The sequence below is a fragment of the Thunnus albacares genome, chromosome 14, assembly GCF_914725855.1.
Source record: "Thunnus albacares chromosome 14, fThuAlb1.1, whole genome shotgun sequence".
NCBI classification, from domain to species: domain Eukaryota; kingdom Metazoa; phylum Chordata; class Actinopteri; order Scombriformes; family Scombridae; genus Thunnus; species Thunnus albacares.
In genome coordinates this window covers 30,861,099-30,885,000 of record NC_058119.1, presented here as the reverse complement: position 1 = coordinate 30,885,000, position 23,902 = coordinate 30,861,099, and the positions used below count along the sequence as shown (strand labels likewise).

Here is a 23,902-nt window from a genome sequence, read left to right as displayed (position 1 = left end):
AGCACGCAGGACGTAAATGATTGGAGGAGGAGGGGGGTGTTAAAGGCGGCGGCGGGGGGGGCGGGGGGGGGGTGATCGGGATTCCTGAGGATTACCCGTCATGCCCCGCGGGTAAAGATGGCGAAGGCTGAGCAGGGCAGCAGATCAACTTTCTCCGAGCGGCTCTGAGTGGATTTTCTGCCGTCAGACGGAGCGCCTCAGCCGGCTGCTTCTCCTCCAGCCGCCCGCTGCCTACCGGCTCGGATCAGCTCCACAGCCGGACCTCAGCGCTCCTCTCCGGCCTCGGATCGGTCCAGAGCCCCCCTCCCTCCTCCCCTCCGCCTCCCTCCCTCCTCGCCCCGCCGGAGGAGCAGAGCGGAGCTCCGGCTAAAGTTTCCGCTGCTCCCCGCTCAGCTCTCCGGGGTTTGTTTGTGGAGATAACCCGGGCCGAGCCGTGCTAAAGGTAAGCCCAGCCCCGGTTCGGCTGCAGTCCTGGAGGAGTGTGTGGCTCAAATGTGTCGGTGTTTGCGGTGTGTGTGACACAGTTGGATGCCGCTTGTTGTGCGGTGAAGTGGGCCACAGTCTGCCCGGCGGCTTTAGCTCGCTTCACCGGAACTGTGGCCGGTGGTGTCGGTGTGTTCAGGAGCGGTTCGGCCCGGTGTCAGGCGGACAGAGCCCCGCTGTGTGTGTCGTGTTTGTCCCCGACAGCCTGTCAGACACGACTGAGGGCTGCACAGGAGTATTTATAGTGGAGAGTCTGAACATCACTGAATCATTCAGTGTGTGTGTGTGTGTGTGTGTGTGTGTGTGTGTGGGGGGGGGGGGGGGGGGGGGGGGGGTCAGTTTATCGGATACACCTGCACCTTCAATCAGCCAATCACAAGGCTGAATTACCACGTGACCAACTGCCCCGGGGCCTCAGACCCTCAGGGGCCCCAAAAAGCTTCAGATTTACATTCAAATGTGTGACGTAAGAAATTTGCACTTTTTTTTTTTAACTCCACCTGCATCATCATCATCACCTGATCCTGTGTTAATATCTAGTGTTAATATGTGTTATTATATCACTTTATGTTGCGCTCACGTGTCTAAACAAATCAAACTACCAGATACAGAAAGCTGTGGTGAGGACGTGACGTGTGATCAGCAGACGTCAGACCTGCAGGTGGAAACACGTGTGAAACATTTCAGAGTCACGACTAAAACTCGCTAGAAACAAATCTTGGATTGTTCTTGACTTTAGGTGTCTGGTCTGACACAAATGTTCAGATTTGACTTCTTGGGTCAGATTTTACCTGAATTTAATATCTGTACATGAAAGTTTTGTCAGGTTTTTACCTGTTTGTTTTTTTTTTCACTCACATTATCAGTGCTTGTGCATATATATATATATATATATATATATATATATATATATATATATATATATATATATATATATATATATATATATATATATATATATATATATATATATATATATATATATATATATATATATATATATATATATATAAGTAAGTGTGGGATGAATCCTCCCAGTCAGTCTGGTGGGCTGATTTGCTCTGAACTCTTGTGATTCAACAAGCCGATCAGATTTGACGCCTCTTCTTACATCACAAGGGGCTTCATTGAAATTGTAACCGACCTGACGTCTTCGTTGCTCCAGTCATGATTTCTGGACGTGTGTGATCACTGTTATTTTCACCGTTAGCAAACTCAATATGTCTTTGAGTTTTTTTATTAAAACATGTATTTGACGTGAACTCAGAGCTTTGACGGTACGGATTGTTTCTACCGCAGTTTAAAATTAAATCTTTGGGTTTGGATCAAAAATGTGGGTTGATGTGGATGTTTGGGTCTCAGCTGACTGAACATAACCACGTTTTTGGTTTTGCATAGACATTTTGGGGACTTAACATAAGTTTTCAGGTCAGATTTTTACCCAAAGTTGTGTGAAAGTGTTGAGTCTGACCCAAATTTTTTGGGTTTGAATCTGACTTTTTGTGTTTGTTTTGTGACTTTTTGGGTCTCACCTGACACAAGAATATATCTTTTTTAAAACACAAGTTACAAGTTTCTTCCCATTAAAAGCATCAAACAATAATGATTTTATATTTAGAAAACAGATGGAAGTGAAGTTTGATCTGATGATGAAGGTTTTAGAGGTGAAGACGGCAGAAGATCACATGATAACCAGACGTTCAGGTTTGCATAAAAAAGACTTTTTGGGTTCAATCTTACAACAATATTCCAGCTGCAACTAATGATTATTTATTTGATTAATCGATTAGTTATTTGATCTATAAATGTTGATCAGTGTTTCCTAAAGATACAAATATATTCAGTTTACTGTCATAAAGACTAAAGAAACCAGCAAATATTCACATTGAAGAAGCTGAATCAGAGAATTTCATTTTTTAAATTTAATATTTTTAAAAAAATTTAAATAGTTGCTATTTTTTAAATAAATTTTCTGTCAGTCGACTCATCGTTGCAGCTCTAAACATGTTTCCTGTGTAGTTAAAGATTCTGATTAAATTCCTCCATTAAACAGCAGCTACTGAATATTTTCACTGAATATTCACCGTGTGTGTGTGTGTGTGTGTGTGTGTGTGTGTGTGTGTGTGTGTGTGTGTGTTTTTTCCTCCTGCAGCCAATTTTCTGAATGTAAAGTAAAACGAAGCAGCAGAGCAGAGAGATCTGCTTCAGTGGCTTCAGTGCACATCTGTGTATTGAATGAAAAACTCGCTGATTGTGTCCGGAAGTGCGTCAGTCTGACTGTTTACTGACCGTCTCTGGACTGACTGTCCTCCATTTTATCTGTAGTTTCTCTAAAGAGCCTCAAACGTTCCCACAGCGACGTCCAGAGACCAGTTTACTTCCAGTGAAGCTTCTCGGGTCATCAGACAGAAGCTGAAGCTGCTGCTACAGTCAGATTTAAGCGGGTTTTTTTCCCAGCAGGCAGCGCGCCAGAGCGCTTTGGAGACGCTTTGGTTGCTATGATACAGAATATCCTCAGAAGTGCGGTTCATTTGTGTTTACAAGTTCCTACTTTCACAGATAGTTTGTGTCATCAACACGAGCTGGATGTAAACATGTCGGGGGGGGGGGGGGGGGATAAAACTTCATGAAGGCTGCACAACAGTTGCTATGGCAACACATAAACAACACGCCAGTGTCACGCTGCAGGACGGACAGATTCCCGTGTTCAGCAGACACTTTTATTATTTAGAGCTGCAGCAATCAGTCAGTTAATCGATCAGTGGATTGATAGAAAATTAATCAGAGACTCTTTTGATAATCAATTAATCATTGAGTCATTTTTTTTTAAAGATAAAAAAAGCTAAACGTCTGTGATTCCAGTTTATAAATGTGAATATTTTCTTTGAGTTGAGGTTGTTTGCTTCTTTTGGGAAACACTGATCGATATTTTATAGACTAATCGAATAATCAAGAATGTTATCAACAGATGGATCAATAATGAAAACAATCGTCAGTTGCAGCTATGTTGTCTGCGTCATCAATATTAACATCATATCCATTAAATCTGTGTTTGTCTTTGGCGTCCATGTTTGTTTGTCGGATATCAGAGCTTTAAAAAAAACGTAAAAAACAGTTTAAAACAGTTTCTCAGCTGTAATTACGACTTGGAGGGATTTATACCTGATTTGTAACTGAATTGAATATCTGTAAATAAGCGTTTGTGTGAAGTGCTGCAGCTGGACGGAGCCGGTAACTCTTGTTAACGCTTGCACGTGCAGGATGTGACGGTTGGTCTTTGTGGTCTTTGTCCCGCCCCTCCTCCACTGTGATTGGACGGCTGAGTGACAGTAGGCTCTTCTATACAGAGATCATTATCGCCGTAAAGATCCGTCATGACGCTGCGTTTGCTTTTTTTTTTTTACACTGAACCAAACAAAGCCGGCATTCAGAGGTGTGACGTGTAACACAACAGCGTCACTTCCTGTCCCGCCAGAGCCGGTTTATTAGCGGAGCAGCTCCGTGTCTGAGCCTTTTTTATACAGAACAGCGAGGCGGAATAAAGGCGCAAAAATTCCCGCCGTGAACAGGCTGAGGAAGAGGAGCCGGTGACTCCGCGCCTCGTCACGCTGCTGCGTTTGTAGTATCGCGAGAACACGCGGCGCTCCCGTTGCAAACAGTTCAAACAATACGCCGTCCTCAGGAAAAAACACTTTGGTCGACACAAACCTTCAGAGCTGCAACGATTAGTCGACTGACAGAAAACTAATCAGCAACTATTTTGATAATTGATTCATTGTTTTGAGGTTTTTTTTGTTTGTTTGTTTTGTTTTAATTCTCTGTTTCAGCTTCTTAAATATGAATATTTTCTGGTGTCTTTAGTCTCTGTGACGGTAAACTGAAGATCTTTATTAAGAGACATTTGAGGACGTTGTCTTTAGGAAACATTAATCAATATTTCTGACATTTTCTGGACCGACCAACGAATCAATGATTGAAATAATTGTGAGTTGCTGCTCTGGTGTGTTGACAGTATGACTTTAAATTAACTGTTAAAGTCAGAAACTCAATATAATATTGAAAACAATCAATAATTGCAGCTTTAATGATTTTCATTATTGATTGTTTTCTCGATTTAATCATTTTGTCTGTAAAATGTCAGAAAATGGTGAAAATGCTCGTTATTCTTAAAGTTCACAGTGACGTCGTCACATCTCTTGTTTTCTGATCAACAGCCTTAAATCTAAAGAGGCTCAGTTTATATGAATTTGATTATAGACTAACATATTAACATATTAACATATTAACATATTAATATATTAATAGACTGGCTGCAGCTCCTGCTGAAGACTTGATGACTCATGTCAACATGATCACATGTGAATCAGAGGAAGTATCATCGTCTGTCAGATTTTAACAGTAAATATGTGAAAATACTCGTAATCTCATCCTGATTATTGATGATTCACATCTCTCAGACTCTATGGAGCTATACCGCCCTGTTGCTAGGAGACGGCTCAGGTCTGTGTTGTCTTTGTGATGTCAGCAAACACCGACAGGAAGTGATGTCAGAGCCACTGAGAGATGACGGTTGTGTTCTTCTAACGAGGTCTGGACCTGCTTTCATCCACTGACACAGTTTGGAGGAAATGATGCGTTTTAAATAAACCGTTTATATATAATAATAATAGTAATAATATTAATAATAATAATGTTTTTCTATTACGGGAGGCTGAAATCATGATTCACTGGTTCCTAAAGTCATGTGATCAATAACGTGAGGTTAACAGAAGTGCATTGTTTGACTCGGTAACCTAGCAACACCACGGCTACAAACAACCCATAATGCAACACTGTGGAAGCTGCTTTCCATTCAGAAAGAATATCTGTGGTGAATTATGTTCTCGCTGTTAGTTTGATATTAAACTTCACTTGTTGTCAGTAGTTTAGAAAATGACGTTCAGCTCAACGCGTACGCAGAGATATCAACCAATCAGTGAGCTCCGCGTCTGGAAGCCGCGAGCTGCTGCAACCGACTCCCAGTGAAAAACCTCAACTTCTCTCCAGAAATACTGAGTTCATTGTTTTCAACGAGTCATTCTGGTCTCAGTCTCTGGATCCTGATAAACGCGCTGGAGTTCATTTTGGGAATTATTGCTCCGAGTTTAGTCGCTCCGACTAGACGAGGTTTAAAATGAACCGACTGCATCGCACACGAGGAGAAAAACTTCACACGTTCTTCTCTCTGATCTCAAACGTGCTCAAACTACAAGATTTGAAACTAACGGTGCAGGATGTTATTAAGATTACGGTGCCATCACCTCACAAGATCCCACGTGATCTCACAAGATCCCACGTGATCTCACAAGATCCCACGTGATCTCTGTCATAGGAAACGCTCTGCAGAGAGAAAAAAAAAACCAAAAGCAGAAAGATAAACGAGTCTGGATGAGAAATGTTTGGAGAGACGTCGTCTGTTCTTCAGCCGGAGCTGGAGGTCAACAGTAGTCTGCTAGCAAGGATGTTTACCGTTGCTTGGCAACACCGACTCGTCTCTCTCGTCGGCTGTTGGTGGTCCCGCTCGGAAAGCAGTGACGTAATCATCCAGATTTTAACTCCTAAATATCCAACCGGAGGTTTAAGATGAGATCTGTAAAGTTCTCACAGAATCTGAGCTGAACATCAGTTCCAGAGTCCGACTGTCAGGAGGACGAATCAGGGAGAAATCAGCCCAGAACTCCTGCAGTCGGACTTTAATCTGTGTGTCTGGAGGGTTTATGAAGGAGACTGAGAGTCCCCATCTGTCCTCTATATGTGTGTGTGTGTGTGTGTGTGTGTGTGTTTAGTTTCATGTTTCATTATCAGTCATCTGCTCATTATTTCCTCAATGAATCACTTCATTGTTTCGTCTTTAAACTCAATAAATAGTGAAAATGTTGGTGGGTGACGTCGTTAAACGTTTTATTTTGAACATTTAAGAAGCTGAATTAGAGAATATTTGATTCTTCAATCATCAAAATAGTCGACTAATCGATGAATCGTCTAATGCTTGCAGCTGGTCTGTCTCTTGAACAGATGATACTCGACTGAAGACGTTTCCGGTGACAACACAGATGTTTGTATTGATCACAGATGAAGGTCGTCTCCTCGTAGCTTCTGTCCGACGTCAACAGTCTGGACGTTACGTCGTTCATTGAACCGTCCGACTCCTGATTCGTAACGTTAGCGTCAAGCTAACGGAGTCTCCAGCGGATTTCTATTCTTCTTCTTCTTTCAGCAGGTGTCTACAGGATCTGCTGCACCTCTTAATGAAACCAGACGCCACCTGTTCACCCGCGTGCTGAAATGTGAACTTCATCAGCATCTCTGCCCAGTGATCAGAGTCGTACAGAGGAAGTGTTATTGAAGCAGGACGCCGAAGGTCAGAGGAAGAGGAGCAGAATATATAATTGATAATAATAAGGATGAGTTCATGTTGAGCTGGTTTCACTGTCAGACTCGGCCGTGTTGCAGGTTCTCGGTGTGACAGATGCTCTGCATTTATATTTCATACAAGTGAAGTCTGCTCGTGTTCGCTCCAGCGGAGCAGAAATGTTCTTCAGTCTGCAGAGCTGAGTCAGCACAGGCTGGCTGGAGCTACTGAGCATGTGCAGACCGAACCGCCACCTCAGGAACAGAGCAGGTGCAGAAGGCGGGTAACCGGCCAGGTGAACGAGCTCACAGACTTTTGTGTTGCTGTTTGTTTTATTCTGGTATGCAGCTCGTCTCCTGCTGCTGTTTCTGCATTCTGATGTGTGAACAGCACCAACATCTGGCACCAACATCTGGCTCCAACATCTGGCTCCAACATCTGGCTCCAACATCTGGCACCAACATCTGGCACCAACATCTGGCTCCAACATCTGGCTCCAGATGCAGAAAATGACTGAAACTGTTCGTACAGACAGAAACATGCAGACACGTTGTTTTCATCAGAGTTATAAATCTGTCTCATCTCCACACAATCAGCTTTACATTGATGACGACGCCCGTCTGTAGACCGTCTGTAGACCGTCTGTAGACCCGTCTGTAGACCCGTCTGTAGACCCGTCTGTAGACCGTCTGTAGACCCGTCTGTAGACCGTCTGTAGATCCGTCTGTACACCGTCTGTACACCGTCTGTACACCGTCTGTAGACCGTCAGTAAACCGTCAGTAAACCGTCTGTAGACCCGTCTGTAGACCCGTCTGTACACCGTCTGTAGACCCGTCTGTACACCCGTCTGTACACCGTCTGTACACCGCCTGTACACCGTCTGTACACCCGTCTGTACACCCGTCTGTACACCGTCTGTACACCGTCTGTACACCCGTCTGTACACCCGTCTGTACACCGTCTGTACACCGTCTGTAGATCCGTCTGTACACCGTCTGTACACCGTCTGTACACCCGTCTGTACACCGTCTGTAGACCCGTCTGTACACCCGTCTGTACACCGTCTGTACACCGTCTGTACACCGTCTGTACACCGTCTGTAGACCTGTCTGTACACCCGTCTGTACACCGTCTGTAGATCCGTCTGTACACCGTCTGTAGACCCGTCTGTACACCGTCTGTAGATCCGTCTGTACACCTGTCTGTAGACCCGTCTGTAGACCCGTCTGTATATCCGTCTGTACACCTGTCTGTACACCTGTCTGTAGACCCGTCTGTAGACCCGTCTGTACTCCGTCTGTAGACCCGTCTGTATATCCGTCTGTACACCTGTCTGTAGACCCGTCTGTAGACCCGTCTGTATATCCGTCTGTACACCTGTCTGTACACGTCTGTACACCGTCTGTAGATCCGTCTGTACACCGTCTGTACACGTCTGTAGATCCGTCTGTACACCGTCTGTACACGTCTGTAGACCCGTCTGTACACCGTCTGTACACCCGTCTGTACACCCGTCTGTACACCCGTCTGCACACCGTCTGCACACCGTCTGTACACCGTCTGTAGATCCGTCTGTACACCGTCTGTACACCCGTCTGTACACCCGTCTGTACACGTCTGTACACCGTCTGTAGATCCGTCTGTACACCGTCTGTACACGTCTGTAGATCCGTCTGTACACCGTCTGTACACGTCTGTAGACCCGTCTGTACACCCGTCTGTACACCGTCTGTACACCTGTCTGTACACGTCTGTACACCGTCTGTAGATCCGTCTGTACACCGTCTGTACACGTCTGTAGATCCGTCTGTAGATCCGTCTGTACACCGTCTGTACACCGTCTGTAGACCCGTCTTTACACCCGTCTGTACACCGTCTGTACACCGTCTGTACACCGTCTGTAGATCCGTCTGTACACCGTCTGTACACCGTCTGTACACCGTCAGTACACCGTCTGTACACCGTCTGTACACCGTCTGTACACCGTCTGTAGATCCGTCTGTACACCGTCTGTACACCGTCTGTACACCGTCTGTACACCGTCTGTAGATCCGTCTGTACACCGTCTGTACACCCGTCTGTACACCCGTCTGTACACCGTCTGTACACCGTCTGTAGACCTGTCTGTACACCCGCCTGTAGATCCGTCTGTACACCTGTCTGTACACCGTCTGTACACCCGTCTGTACACCCGTCTGTACACCGTCTGTACACCGTCTGTAGACCTGTCTGTACACCCGTCTGTACACCGTCTGTAGATCCGTCTGTACACCTGTCTGTACACCGTCTGTAGACCCGTCTGTAGATCCGTCTGTAGATCCGTCTGTACACCTGTCTGTAGACCCGTCTGTAGATCCGTCTGTACTCCGTCTGTAGACCCGTCTGTACTCCGTCTGTAGACCTGTCTGTACACCCGTCTGTAGTCCCGTCTGTAGTCCCGTCTGTACACCGTCTGTACACCGTCTGTACACCGTCTGTAGACCCGTCTGTACACCCGTCTGTACACCCGTCTGTAGACCGTCTGTAGACCGTCTGTAGACCGTCTGTAGACCCGTCTGTAGACCCGTCTGTAGACCGTCTGTACACCGTCTGTACACCTGTCTGTACACCGTCTGTAGATCCGTCTGTACACCGTCTGTACACCGTCTGTACACCGTCTGTAGACCCGTCTGTACACCGTCTGTAGACCCGTCTGTACACCGTCTGTAGATCCGTCTGTACTCCGTCTGTAGACCCGTCTGTACTCCGTCTGTAGACCTGTCTGTACACCCGTCTGTAGTCCCGTCTGTACACCGTCTGTAGACCGTCTGTAGACCGTCTGTAGACCGTCTGTAGACCCGTCTGTAGACCGTCTGTACACCGTCTGTAGACCGTCTGTAGACCCGTCTGTAGATCCGTCTGTAGATCCGTCTGTAGAACCGTCATATTCAGATTGATTCCTCCTCTAAACGTGCTAAAGCATGCTAACATGCTAAAGCTAAGTGGTGCGCTGCTAAAACGTTCCGTGTGCAACTGGCGCTCTAGAACGATTGTTCCACACGTTGGAGGAAGAAGATCATGAAACTGTTGTGACAGAACATGTTTTGGGTCGTATGCAGACTGAATATATAAACGGTTGAATTAATCAATATTTAATTCATTTGATTGGTTCTCTCACTGTGTTCTTCATCCTCACCTCACCTCATCATCCTCACATCACTTTAGATCAACGTGATGATCAGATCTCGATATGTAAACAAACGTGTCGTGTCTCAGGTGAAAGAAACAACGTCGTTCGTCGCTGAATCACTTTCTGAGCTGGCTTTAGCCGGCAGGAAGAGGCGGAGCTACGTGACCTTTGAACTTACTGGGAGGATTGTTTTCTTATGAATGTGGTGACGCTGTTCAGGTAACGTTCACACCTGCTCACACGTCTCCTGACAGGTGAATCCACCAATCAGCTTGTTTGACGCGCAGATGTTTGTTTCATGTATCTTCAGAAAAACCGATGAAACGGTGTCATCACATGATGTCATCGACAGTTTCTAACTGATCACAACCTGTCTGGTACTTGTATTCTCCTCCTAATGATTGGCTCTGCTTCACCTCTGGCTATGAGATGTTCAGTCTAAATCAATCAGCTTTGCTTCATTAGCAGGTTAAAGGTCATGAAAGTGTATTTACGTCACAGCTGTGACCGTCGGTGTCTCAGAAAAACATCCGATTCTCTAAAATATCAACTTCAGAAAAACTTCCTGCTGCTCTGAAGGGTTTTTTTGGGTTTTTTTGCGTTCGATCCTCAAACGTTCTTCTAACAATCGGTTCAGATCATTAAATATTCTGCAGGCTGATGACACGTTGATGATGTCACCAGAGCGTTTAAGGCCGTAAGATTTCCACACGGCGGGAAACACAGAATGTTGTAGAAGTTACCAAAATGTTTATAAAAGTTTATAAAAATCAGAGTTTTAACTGCAATTAAGAAAAAAACTGAGTCTCTAACAGACACACACACACACTCACACACACACTCACACACAGACACACACACACACTCACACACTCACAGACAGACACACACACACACAAACACACAGACACAGACAGACACACACACACTCACAGACACACACACAGACACACACACACAGACAGACACACAGACACACAAACACACAGACACACACACAGACAGACACACAGACACACAAACACACAGACACACACACAGACAGACACACAGACACACACACAGACACACACACACAGACACACACACACACAGACACACACTCACAGACACACACACACACACACACACAGAGAGACACACACAGACACACACACACGCATACACACACACACTCACAGACACACACAGACACACACACACAGACACACACACACACACACACTCACACACAGACACACACACACACACACACTCACAGACAGACACACTCACACACACACTCACAGACACACACACACAGACACACTCACAGACACACACACACAGACACACTCACAGACACACAGACACACACACACTCACAGACACACATACACACATAGACACAATAAAAGCTTTGTGAGTAAAAAGCCAATAAGAGTAATTTTATAAAATCAGCTGTTCAACAAGCAGAAACATGTAAAAAAAAAGATACTTTAACTGTTTTGTCTGTCGTGAAGAAGCTGAAATAACTTAGCTGCTGACTCCTCTTCCTCCTCCTCCTCCTCCTCCTCCTCTTCCTCCTCTTCCTCCCTCTGCTGCTGGTAGAGGGAGGAAGAGGAGGAAGAGGAGGAGGAGGAGGAAGGACTGATACCGACTGATGTCTGTGTTCTTGTTTCTGTCTCAGTATTTTGTTTATTGAGTTTATAAACTGGACTGATAAGAGTATTGATAAGATAATGATATGCGGCGTCCCTGCAGCTGATTGGACGAGCGAATCAAATCCCTTCATTATGTTTTATGATGTTATTTTGTGATTATTTATTATATTTTACTGCACTGAAACACTTTGTTGCATCGTTGCAGATTCATTGATACGTCTTCATCTCATTCATCGTTATTGAACTATTGATCAGATCAGTAAAACACAGAAGTAAGAAAAGTGTTTTCAGTTCTTCTTCTTCTCTCTGAAGGACGTGTGTGTGTGCGCGTGTGCGCGTGTGTGTGTGTGTGTGTGTGTGTGTGTGTGTGTGTGTGTGTGTTCATATTTAATTCATGAGTTGGACAGAAGTGATCTGTTTGTCCTTGACTCTCTGTGTCTCATCAGGAACGTTCACATTTAAAGCTTCAGTCGACCAGCGTCTCTGTTCATTGATGAATCATTTCTGATCACTTCACTCGTCTCTATCAATCGTTTTTATTGTTTATTGTGTTTTTTAGTTTAGAAGCTTTTCATAAACATCCACAGTTGTATCAGTCGTCTGCAAGATGAGAAAATAATCCAAACAGAAGATTTTCAGTTTAATCACATGTCAGCTGATTGTTTCCGATCAGTTTGATTGATCAGGTTTTGTTCACGGAGGATCCGACTACACACGTCAGCCCCTCTACAGCTGTAATCAATAGACCAATAATCAATCGACAGGAAGTTCATCAGCAACAGTTTTAATGACTAATTGTTTAAACTAAAATGTCAAATCTCCTCACGTGTGAATATTTGATCAATCGATCGATTATTAAAGACAATAACACCAAACACAACTTTACAACTAATGAGCTCAATAAGAAACTAAAAGTCAGACTGACTTGACTGATCACTGATCAATAATAAGATTGATCAGATAACTGTAGAGGGAGTGAACCTGAGGCTGTGACGTCTCTGTAGTAAACAAAAACAAAAACAAACACAAACTCTGAGAGTTTCATGAGATGTTAAAGGAGTCAAAGAAGAAGCAGAGCAATAAAATATCAATTTATTCCTTTGATTAGATTTTTTACTCAGAGGAGGAAACAGGAAGTGATTGACAGAGCAGATTGTTTGATGATAGTTTTTATAGACGTCTTCATGTTTCTGTTGGTTTAAATCCCCAAACAGCCCTGGAGCAAGGCACCGCTGTGTGTGTGTGTGTGTGTGTGTGTGTGTGTGTGTGTGTGTGTGTGTGTGTGTGTGTGTGTGTGTGTGTGTGTGTGTATAGGATTACATGCCACAGAGGTTTATCTCCGCTCAGAGAGTATTATGGGTAGGATGAGTTTGGGAAGGGGGGGGGGGGGAGAGGGGGGGAGGGGGACGGACCGCTACGAGCTGCAGAGCGACGGTCACATGACCGACGGAGACAGCGGAAGGTGTCAGCAGGCTAGTCGTTGTTAGCATCGTTAGCTTGTGTGTTTGTACTGCAAGTCTTTATTTATTGAGGAAAATCGATCAGATTATATTTATATAAGATCATAAAACAGTCGCACACATTTCTGAAAAATAACAACGCTGCCTGCAAGTCAAAAGTCAGGGCTTCAACCTGCTCTGAACGCTTCCACCTTTTTTCTGCCTTGCTGACGAGCTGACGTCGGCTCCTTGCAAATGCCCATAAACCTTATGTAGCCTTGGTTGCTAAGGTGGTTGCTAAGGTGTTTCCATGTGTTGTTCAGCTCCAACATGTACGGATGGATTTGAGAAGTTGACATTTGGAGTAAAGAAGGAGAAGAAGAAGTGAAATCCTGCTACTATAGTTTGTTTACGTAGCCTCCGGAGCCGGAGGAAGCTTCCTGAAAGCTGACCAATCAGAACAGAGTGGGCTCATCAGGAGGCGGGGCCTTAAAGAGACAGGAGCTAAAACGGCCTGTTTCAGACAGAGGCTGAACTGAGGGGCTGCATAAAGGACCAGTAGAAGATAAATAAGGAGTTTTTATTCCAGTAGAATATAAATATAAAGCTGGAGATGAGCAGAATATGAGTCCTTTAAGCTCAACGTGTTATAATATAAAACAGGACAAACAGACTGAACTGCTTTCATTTCAATCTGAGCAGAAACACACACACACACACACACCCTGCTGAGCGTGTGTGTGTGTGTGTGTGTGTGTGTGTCGGCTGAGTCACGGCCGTCTGTTTGTCAGGAAGTCGGCGATCGACCGGATGACATCGTCTGTTTAGAGGAGGCGAGGCGAGGCATCCGACCTGCTGCTGACATCACAGCGCGCTCACCTCCAGCTGAAGGTCAAACCGCAGCAGATGGCATGATGGGAAATCCACCGGCTGCACCCAGACAGACGACAAGGACTCAGATTCACAGAGACCTTTTTAATGTCCTTACAGTCAGCTGATCGAATATTGATCACTGATTGGTTCCTCTTCTTAAGCATGTGTAGAGACAGAAACAGTGTCTCCGAATATTAAACTATGAGCTTTACTGATGTCATAAAAATATTGATAATGTAATACTCAGAAATGTGAAGATTCTCAGGCAGCTTGTGCAGCTGTATATAATATATAATATATAATATATAATATATAATATAGATATATGAGTGTTTGATTAAAGGGTTGATCTATGACATGATGTCATTCAGAGTCTGTCAGAGAGGAAGGATGGTGACGTGTTTCCTGTTCGAGGTGTAACAGCCGTTCAGATGTAAACAGGCAACAGAGTGAGTGAATCATGTGACTGTGAGCTGAAATCATCAGATCTGTGTGGAGTGATGATGAGGAGACTGTAACCTTCCTCACATCAATACATCAAACTAACAGAAACATCACGGCGCTCTCTCTATGACGTCGTCTTGTTGTGTCTTCTTCTTCTGTTTTATTAAACCTGGTTGCTGTTTGCTTCAGTGTGTCAGTGAACCTTCAGCTCTTCGTCCCGTCAGCGTCTCTCTTCCTCTGACGGAGCTAACGAGCAGCTGTGGAGTGGAGGTCTAATTAGGCTAATGGTTCACCTGGCAGACCGCCTGCAGCCACCCGACACCGACCGACCGGGCCGGAGGCGCGTGTGTGTGTGTGCCTGCAGACCACGCAGGTTCAGATCAGGCAAAGGCTCATGGGAGCTGTAGTCACAACACGGTGACTGTTTATGATGAGTGTAGTATGAGTTATAAAGTGTTTCACTGCTGAGGACGTCGAGTCTTCCATGATGAACATCATCATCATCATCATCACATGTATGAAGCCTTCATGTGTTTGTCTCCTCTCAGCTGACTGACGCCTCCTGTTGACTCGTGTTTTTCCATCCGGCCGTCTTGTGTTTCAGGTCGTCGGAGGCCTGAGCTTCACACACTCAGAGGAGGAAGAGGAGGAAGAGGAGGAAGAAGAGGAAGACTGCAGCTGGTCTGAGTGTGTGTGTGTGTGTGTGTGTGTGAGTGTGTGTGTGTGTGTGTGTGAGGACGGACGCTTCAGAGAACATGAAGAGTTTTCTGTGCTGACATAGCAGGTGAGCATCTCTTCATTCATTCATTCATTCATTCATTCATTCTCTCTCTGTGGCCTCCACTCTTCTTTCTCTCTTCTCTGTCTGTCGCTTCTTCTTCTTCTTCTTCTTCTTCTTCTTCTTCACTGAAATAAAATATCTGTCGAGCTGTAAAAGTGTCTCACAGAAGGTTTTTCTTTCTCTGATAATGATTCGATGTCTTCTGCTAGAATCCAGATAATGATGTTTTTAATGTGGAGTTTATAGATTAATTATGAAAGATGGATAAACTGTATGTTTATTAACTATAAACCTGCTCGGAAATAAGTTAAAATTTTAGATTAAAATGCTTTTTTTTCTCAGTTTTATCTGATGTTAAGTGTAACAGTGGGACACAGTTTATTGCATTTTCCATTAATTTGATTAATTTTAATGTGATTATTATATAGAGAATAAAATATATCCAGAAAGATAATTATTATTATTATTATTATTATTATTATTATTGTTGAATTGATTTCAGACATAAAGCTCAGTCCTGATGTGTCTGGAGGTCTTAATGTACTGCAGCGATTAGTCGATTCATTGATTAGTTGTCATTTGTAAAGCAGACGCCACTGAGCACGTGCAGGAGCGCCGTTAACAGATCACAACATCTGGACTGAAGTTTCAGTGAACTTTTGAAATGTTGCACAAAAGAAAAAAAAAAGTGAATTGGGCAGATTTCCATCGAATCTGGAGAGAAGAAACAAGGCTACAGGAAGTTTGACTGTAATAAACAGAGTAGAAGAAGTAAAGGGAGCGAACCGGAAACGAACCAGTCGCCTTTACCGACGACGAGAGGAAAACGGTATCGATCATGTTTCATACTGACGGCGGGAACAGCTGATCGGTCACGTGACTTAAATGTTCGCTACGTCATCGACCTTTTCTAACGCGATACTTCAAAATACGTTGATGGAAACACGACCTGCTGTAGCACGAAGTCCAGAGACTGAAAACATGATGAAGAAAAATCATCAGAATGATCCTTTAAGGGTAAAAAAGTCACGTGATAAATCTGTGACAACAAAGACAGAAGCAGCACGTCGTGAGTTTAACGAGCTCCGAACTCATGAAGTGAACAACGTTCAGGTGGTTTTCTTCTTCTGTGGTGTCTCTGTTTTCACCCTCGCAGGCTGCAGTTCTTTATTAACCACTAAAGAGACCCCGTAACCATGGCAACTGATTAAAGCGAGAGCTGGATGATGATGAGAGAGAGAATCTCTGATGTGGAACATACAGCTGATCCTTTGTTTGTTTGTTTGTTTGTTTGTTTGTTTCAGGTGTTTCTGTGGATGAAGTCAGCTGTGGAGCAGCTCACACCTCAGGTACAAACACCTGAACACACCTTCATCATATCACATATCAGCTTCTATGGTTTCCCAGAGCTTTTAACCACATCTCACTGCCTTCAGAGTGAAGGAATAGAAGAATGAATGAATGAATGAATGAATGAATGGAGAACAAATGAATAAATGAAGGAAAGATGAGGAAGAGAAGGAGGAGAATGAAAGAGGGTGATGAAGGGAAAGCTGTGAGGAAGAGGAGGAGGAGGGAGGTGAAGGAGGACAACAACAAATAGAGTAATATATAAAGTATGGGTGAGCATAGCGTGACAGCAGAGCATGCTGGGTAAAATCACTCGGGGCGTTTTTTTGAATATAAAATTGAGAAGCTGCAGTCAGACGTGATGAAGATGTTCCGTCCTCCTCATCCTCAACTGGGATCGACACAAACATTAAAAAAAAAAAAAAAAGATCAGAGCATCAAACGTGGATTCATCCGCCGCTGAAAATAGTCCGATATAGATCCTATTAGATCAAAAATAACAACGAGTCGTTCCTAGAGGAGAGAATTCTCCATCAGCTGATGATGATGATGATCAGTGTTAAATACATTTACCAGTCAGTGCATAAGCAGCGTTTTACTGGTGTAGCTGGGAGAGCTGGAGCCAGTTTGAACTCTGATTCTTTCATTATAGATTTAAAATGCGTTGAATGAGATTAATGTGTGTTATGTCTTCCATACAGACACGTCCTGGCGATGAAGGGTTAAACTAGAAGTCATGTGATGTGAAACAGGAAGAGGTTGAAATGACGCAACGAGACTTTTATCAAATGATCGATGATTTTCACTCTGAGGACGGACAGCACGTGACGTGTGTGTGTGTGTGTGTGTGTGTGTGTGTGTGTGTGTGTGTGTGTGTGTGTGTGTGTGTGTGACACAGGAAGTCACACAGTGATCGATGGCTTGTCATTGGTCCCCTCAGGGCAGGTGGTGGTGGTGGTCATGTGACGTGGACGAGCTCTAGATGGAGGAGATCACTGAGTGTTTCTGTGATTATTTATTTCCTGTAAATGAAACAACAAACCTGCAGTTATTAAAGATGATAAATGATTATTATTAATAGATATAAACAAGATACATTCATCTTGTTTCTATGAATATAATCTGATAAAATAGTTGTTGTTTTTAGTTTAGAGCTGCAACTCTTTTGATGATGTCAGTCGTCGTTTAATCAGCTGGTTGCAGGATGTGAAGCTGAAAAACTGGCAAAACATTCATCTACCATCTGCTCTCTGCCTGTGTTTTTATTATTTCGCTGTGTTCGGGACGTTTCTGGCCGTCAACCTATGGGGGCAGTGGGTGAGTAGCCTCCAGCCAATCACAGGGCAGGGTGTGAAGTCGGGACTCGTAGCTTAGCAACAAGGTGTTACACCTGTCTCTGTGTCTTCTCTCCTCTGCTCCGCTCTGCTCTCTGTGTCATGGATGTACAAAGAGCAGCAGCAGGTGTGTGTGTGTGTGTGTGTGTGTGTGTGTGTGTGTGTGTGTGTGTGTGTGTGTGTCAGGACGCTGCTCTGCTTTCACACTGAATCCAGCAACAGTGTTGTGCTTATTTATCTGATTCACGGTTTTGCTGCTCACTCCCTCCATTCACTCTCTAGCTCGCTCGACCAGCTCCCTCTCTCTCTCTCTCTCTCTCTCTCTCTCTCTCTCTCTCTCTCTTTGAATCCTATGTTTTTGTTTACAAACACCAACAAATCCTGCATATTATAACTTCAACACAGTGATGTCATCCTTAAAGGTTGAACACACTCACATTAGCTCAAACAGTTTATTACAGGTTATCTTGTTTATTTTACAGACAATAAAGTAAGTGCAGTACAGTCTGATGCTGTTAGCTGACAGTTAGCCTGTTAGCTGTGTTAGCTCTGTCCTGTTTCAGTCCCATTAACAGGCTAATACTGATAGCATCATTTTATTTATTTCAAACACATTGAGGGAGAACCTTCATTTTCAATAGTGCCATGCTAACGTTAGCCTCATTCAATCAATGGAGCTGCACTTCCTGTTCTGGAAACAAGCTGAGATCAATGTGTAGCCTGAAGCTAACACACACACACACACACACACACACACACTGATATACTTGTGAGGACCGTCATTCATGTAACTCAAACCTGAAAATCTCCCTGTTGATGTTGTTTGAGACAGTTTCTTCTGAAGGTCTGAAACTCGGAGCAGCTTGTGAGGACCGGTGACGCAGGTTTGATTTGTTACTTTCACTTGTTGTTTGTGAGGACACTTCCTGTTGCATCTTGGTCCTCACAAAGATACAAAAACAGTCAACAGGGATGCACACGTCCACTCCATCAGACACACACACACACACACATGCAGGGTGATGAGGGCCGACCGAGCATCGATCTGCACAGAGAGAGAGGGAGAGAGAGAGAGAGAGAGAGCGAGCGAGTGTGACAGCACTGACAGAGTCCAGTCGTGGTCGAGGCGTTGTGGCGGGCGGTCGGCAGGCGTTTTCTACCTCAACTAACTCTTCTTCTCCTGGCAGGACTGACAGACGATAGGAAAGGAAGGAAGAAGGAGGGCTCAGGATGACGAGCGCGGCCCCGGCCAGGAAGCCGTATCGAAAGGCTCCGCCACAGCACCGCGAGACGCGTCACGCCCTGACCACCGCTCCGCCCCCGCCAGCGCCACAGCTCGACATCAATCAGGTAAACCGACACACCCATAACACACCTCCAACCCCCCCGCAGCAGCTTCCTGCCACCTTTAAACGCCGGCTGAGCGCCGGGTCGCGGCGCGGCCTCCCGACCTCGCCGCTCCCGCTCTCTGACAGCGAGCTGGACGTCTCCAGTTTGTCCAGCCTGGAGCTCTGCATCCCGCCGCCGCTCTTCAGCAGCCATGCCCGCCGGCCCGACCGCACCAAAACCACAGCGGTGGGCGTCACGGCGACCGACTGCCACACGAGTCGCTCTGTCAGCACAGTTTTCCCAGCGTCTCGAAGCCCCACGGTGACCAGGAAACACCCGCAGGACAAGAGAGGAGAGCGCCAGACCCGAGCTCACTGGGCGCAGACCGCCCCCCGGACCCAGACCGCCCCCCGGACCCAGACCGCCTCCCGGACACAGACCGCCGCCCCTCCGAAAGGCATCCTGAAGCAGCCGGCGTCGCTGGGTGTGGAGCACACCTATGATGTCATCAGGAAGTCAAAGTCAGTGGAGCTGTTGGATGACGGCAGGGAGCAGGGCAGCACATCCCACCGCACGCCGACTCGCTCTCTGGACCGGACGGAGCAGCGAGCGCCGGCCTCACGGCGGTCCTCGGCCCCGCCCTCCCCCAGCAGGACCAACTGGAACTGGCGGATGCAGGTTCTGGAGGAGAAGGTCCGCTTCTCCAACTTCCTGGACGAGATCACCTCCCGGGTTCTTAGCCCCGCCCACCTCACGATGCTCGGCAGGGCGGCCTCCAGAGAACGAGGAAGCCCCTCCCCCCACCGCCGCCGCCCCGCTCACAGGAAGCAGCAGCCTGAAGGTAAGTCTGCGGACCGGACTCGGCGCTGGGATGACTGGGTGTCGGCGCTGCAGCGGCCCGACAGCTGGTACCAGCCCCTGCAGGACGAGAGGGCGGGGCAGGAGACCCCGCGGCAGCAGGATGACATCACGGAGGGGGCGGGGCATATAGAGGACGTGTTAGGGGTGAATAGACGAGTAAAGATGGAGGATCAGGAAACAGAAGAACCTCAGAGACACAAATACAGACCCGCCTCTAATCTGTCAGTCCTGTCTCACATCAAGGTAGGTCAGGACAAAACCTTCATCATCCTCATCCTCCTCATCATCCTCCTCCTCATCCTCATCATCCTCCTCCTCATCCTCATCATCCTCCTCCTCATCCTCATCATCCTCATCTTCATATTCTCATCCTCATCATCCTCCTCCTCCTCTTCATCCTCATCCTCCTCATCCTCATCTTCCTCCTCCTCCTCATCATCATCCTCATCATCCTCCTCCTCCTCCTCCTCTTCATCCTCATCCTCCTTCTCATCTTCCTCCTGCTCCTCATCCTCACCTTCTGCTGTCTGTATAAATGATTGAGCTGCAACAATCAGTCGATCGGTCGATTAGTTGATCGGTCGATCAGTTGATTGGTTGATTAGTCGATCAGTCGATCAGTTGATTGGTTGATTAGTCGATCGGTCGATCAGTTGATCGGTCGATCAGTTGATCGGTTGATTAGTCGATCAGTTGATCGGTTGATCAGTTGATCGGTTGATCGGCAGAAAGTGAATCTGCAACTATTTTAATCGATTATTTTCGTCTTGAAGCAGAAATGAAACATTCTGGTTATAAAGTTTTGCTGCTTTTCTGTTGGTTTGATAAAACTTGACGTTAAAACAGTAAATCTTTTATCTGACATTAATTAATTAATTGATCATGAAAATAATCAATAGTGTAAAACATGATGAATATTTCAGGTCTTGAAGAAAAAGCATCAACACATTTAAACAAACAGTCTCAGCAGCTGCTGACGACGAGTCGCTGAAAAATACCCAGAATGCAGCAGTGCGAAGGTCAGGAGATGAAACATGAAAAGGCTGTTAGTTATTTATCCAGAAGGAGGAAACACAGAAAGAGTTCATAACAAATCATCGTTCTCTGTGTCAGAGCAGCAGCCTGCAGCCGTCTGATTGGATGCTCCAGTCATTGATTTTACGGCTCTGCGAGGCGATCGATTGATCGGAGAGAGCGGAGAGGATCCATGGTGTAAAAAAAAAAAAACCCTGCTGCATGCTGGGATCACAGCGGCTGGTTTCCATACGTGGGAGAGAGATCAATGAGACAGACGATAAAGAAACAGACAGGAAACATCCGTAGAACGACATCACACGCGGGTCATGTGATTGATCATGTGAGAGAGGGGAAACCGTTAAAGGAGTTTGGACTTCCTGTCTTCTTGTGATTCTTGTTGGTTCGATGTGTTTGGATGTTTTCCTCCCGTTCAGTCCTGCTGTGTTTTCACTGATCAACAGTCTGAATCATGTTGTTCTGACTGTTTCTGTCTTCTCTGTTCCAGGAGGCCTTATCAGACTCTGACAGGATCAGGTGAGTCTGTTTCAGCTGTTATTGATCTTCTACCGGTCCTTTCTGCAGCCCCTCAGTTCAGCCTCTGTCTGAAACAGGCCGTTTTAAGGCCCCGCCCTCCTGATGAGCCCGCTCTGTTCTGATTGGTCAGCTTTCAGGAAGCTTCCTCCGGCTCCGGAGGCTACGTAAACAAACTATAGTAGCAGGATTTCACTTTTTTCTCCTTCTTTACTCCAAATGTCAACTTCTCAAATCCATCCGCACATGTTTGAACCTTAGCAACCACCTTAGCAACCACCTTAGCAACCAAGGCTACAAAGCAGACGGCCGTTTATGAGCATGTACAACGAGCCGACGTCAGCAAGGTAGAAAAAAAAATGTCACAAACGAAGCGTTCAGGTCAGGTTGAAGCCCTGAGTTTTGACTCGCAGGCAGCGTTTCTACATCCGACATCAGAACAGGAAATAAATAACAGGAAACCACAAACAGCTGAATATGAAGGTTGAACAGATTTATCATTTCACTCCTGTTCCACCATCAGACTCATGACGGACAGATTTTAAAAGGATGACATAATTCTGACCCGTCTAGTCTTTGATAATATTGTACCTTTAGTGTTGTGAACTGTAAACATGGAGGCGTACTCGCTGGTCCGCCGGGTAGCCAAATAAATAAATAAAATAAAATCATCAGGTGATCGTGGAGCTGCAGAAACTCATAAAACATCAGAAACAACATGTGACTTATTATTTCCTCTGACCTCTGCTCCCGTTACCCAGAATCCTCCAGCAGCAGAATGAGGACCTGCGGCGCCGCCTCTCTCTCTCCACGCACAAGATGGAGGCCATGGAGGCGGAGTTTGACGGCAGCCGTCACTACATGGAGGCGGAGCTCAGCCGGACCAGAGACGACCTGGACAAGATGAGAGACAAGTTCCGCAGGTGAGAGACACGTTTCTGCCGATCAGCTGACGGATCGACGCACGACAAGATGAGTTTAAACTCATCACACAGCTTCTGTTGAAGATAATCAGAGTTTATGATGTTTTGAAAAAAACAACAAAGCTCACTGTAAACATCGCAACGCCGTGAACGAATCCTCCTCCGTCAGCTCAGTGTTAGCACGGAGGAGCCGCGACGCACGGCGGCCAACACGTCCGCATCCTGCAGCGTCGCTCCCTTCATCTTCCTCAACAACGACCACCAGCAGGCTGCAGTAACTTTATTCTCTCGGCTGCCTTTTGGATTTATTCAAGTTACATTTAGGTAAAAATTGTCAGCACTAAATAATATCATATGTTTTTATTTACATATTATGGTTTGATATGATTTATGACGAGCGCCGTAGCTTTGGCTTGTTGGCTCAGAGGCTCCGCTGCCTTTACGAGGCCTCATATCAACAGCTTCACTGTCTTGTATAAAGAGGATTTCACTGAGGAAAAACATGATTTCTTTAGTATTTTCTGCCATCGGCATTTTAATACATATAAAAAAAAGATTCATCGATAATTGATTGTTGATTTTCCCGATGATCGATTAAGGAAATTTCTTCAAATGTCCATCCCTACTGCCGACGTTTCTCTTCGTTCGCTGACGTTAAAAGTAAAGTTTGCTTTGCTGTCGGTTTCTCTGGTCGAGAGCGAATGAAGAGTGTCTGAGTGTTTCACAGCGTTTATGTAAAATAAACACACCCACACCCCTCCGCTCAACCCTGCGGAGGTGCGCCGCAACGACCGATTCGGTCTGAATACGGCCTTATCCGCATGGCTCAAGTTGCCATGGCAACACACAAACAAAACACGGGACACAGAATTAAAACAATTTTTTTAAATGAATGATGTTTCGCTCCCGTCATCAGACATAAGTATGAGATGATGTGACATGTTAAACAGTCTCGTCCTCAAACCTGCATGAGTGTAAAAACTCTTTTACACTTTTAGACAAAAAGATAAAAACATGAATGTGTGCAGAGATTTAATCTGTCCTGCAGGAACGCGTCCTGATTGGTTGGTTCTGCTGATGATGTCAGGAGGTGACAGGTGTCTGTCAGCTGGAATCTGAAAGTGAAGTTTTCCTCTGCAGAGCTGATCGCTTTAATTTAGAGTTTAATTTAGAGCACACACACACACACACACATATATACACACACACGCACATATACACACACACACACGCACGCACACACACATACACGCACGCACACACACGCACACATATGCGCACGCACACACATACACACGCACACGCACGCACACATATACACATGCACGCACG

At 45.5% G+C, this 23,902-nt stretch overlaps 1 protein-coding gene across 7 annotated transcripts in view; it reads left to right on the top strand.

Annotated features, from left to right (window-relative positions):
- The window catches only part of tjap1 (tight junction associated protein 1 (peripheral)), a 39,966-nt gene that overhangs the window by 180 nt on the left and 15,884 nt on the right, over window positions 1-23,902 (top strand). For 2 of the 7 annotated variants that reach the window (XM_044372164.1, XM_044372168.1), the window contains exons 1-6: window positions 1-442; window positions 15,049-15,228; window positions 16,530-16,574; window positions 19,097-19,259; window positions 21,622-21,650; window positions 22,409-22,570. The exon at window positions 1-442 is cut by the window's left edge. In XM_044372164.1, coding sequence (XP_044228099.1) covers window positions 19,140-19,259; window positions 21,622-21,650; window positions 22,409-22,570 — 311 coding nt within the window. In that variant the 5' untranslated portion in view covers window positions 1-442; window positions 15,049-15,228; window positions 16,530-16,574; window positions 19,097-19,139. Of the gene's footprint in view, window positions 443-2,073; window positions 2,188-15,048; window positions 15,229-15,782; window positions 16,102-16,138; window positions 16,339-16,529; window positions 16,575-19,096; window positions 19,260-21,621; window positions 21,651-22,408; window positions 22,571-23,902 lie in introns of those variants that run through there. The other 5 variants (XM_044372165.1, XM_044372169.1, XM_044372167.1 and 2 more) reach the window with 5 other exon arrangements.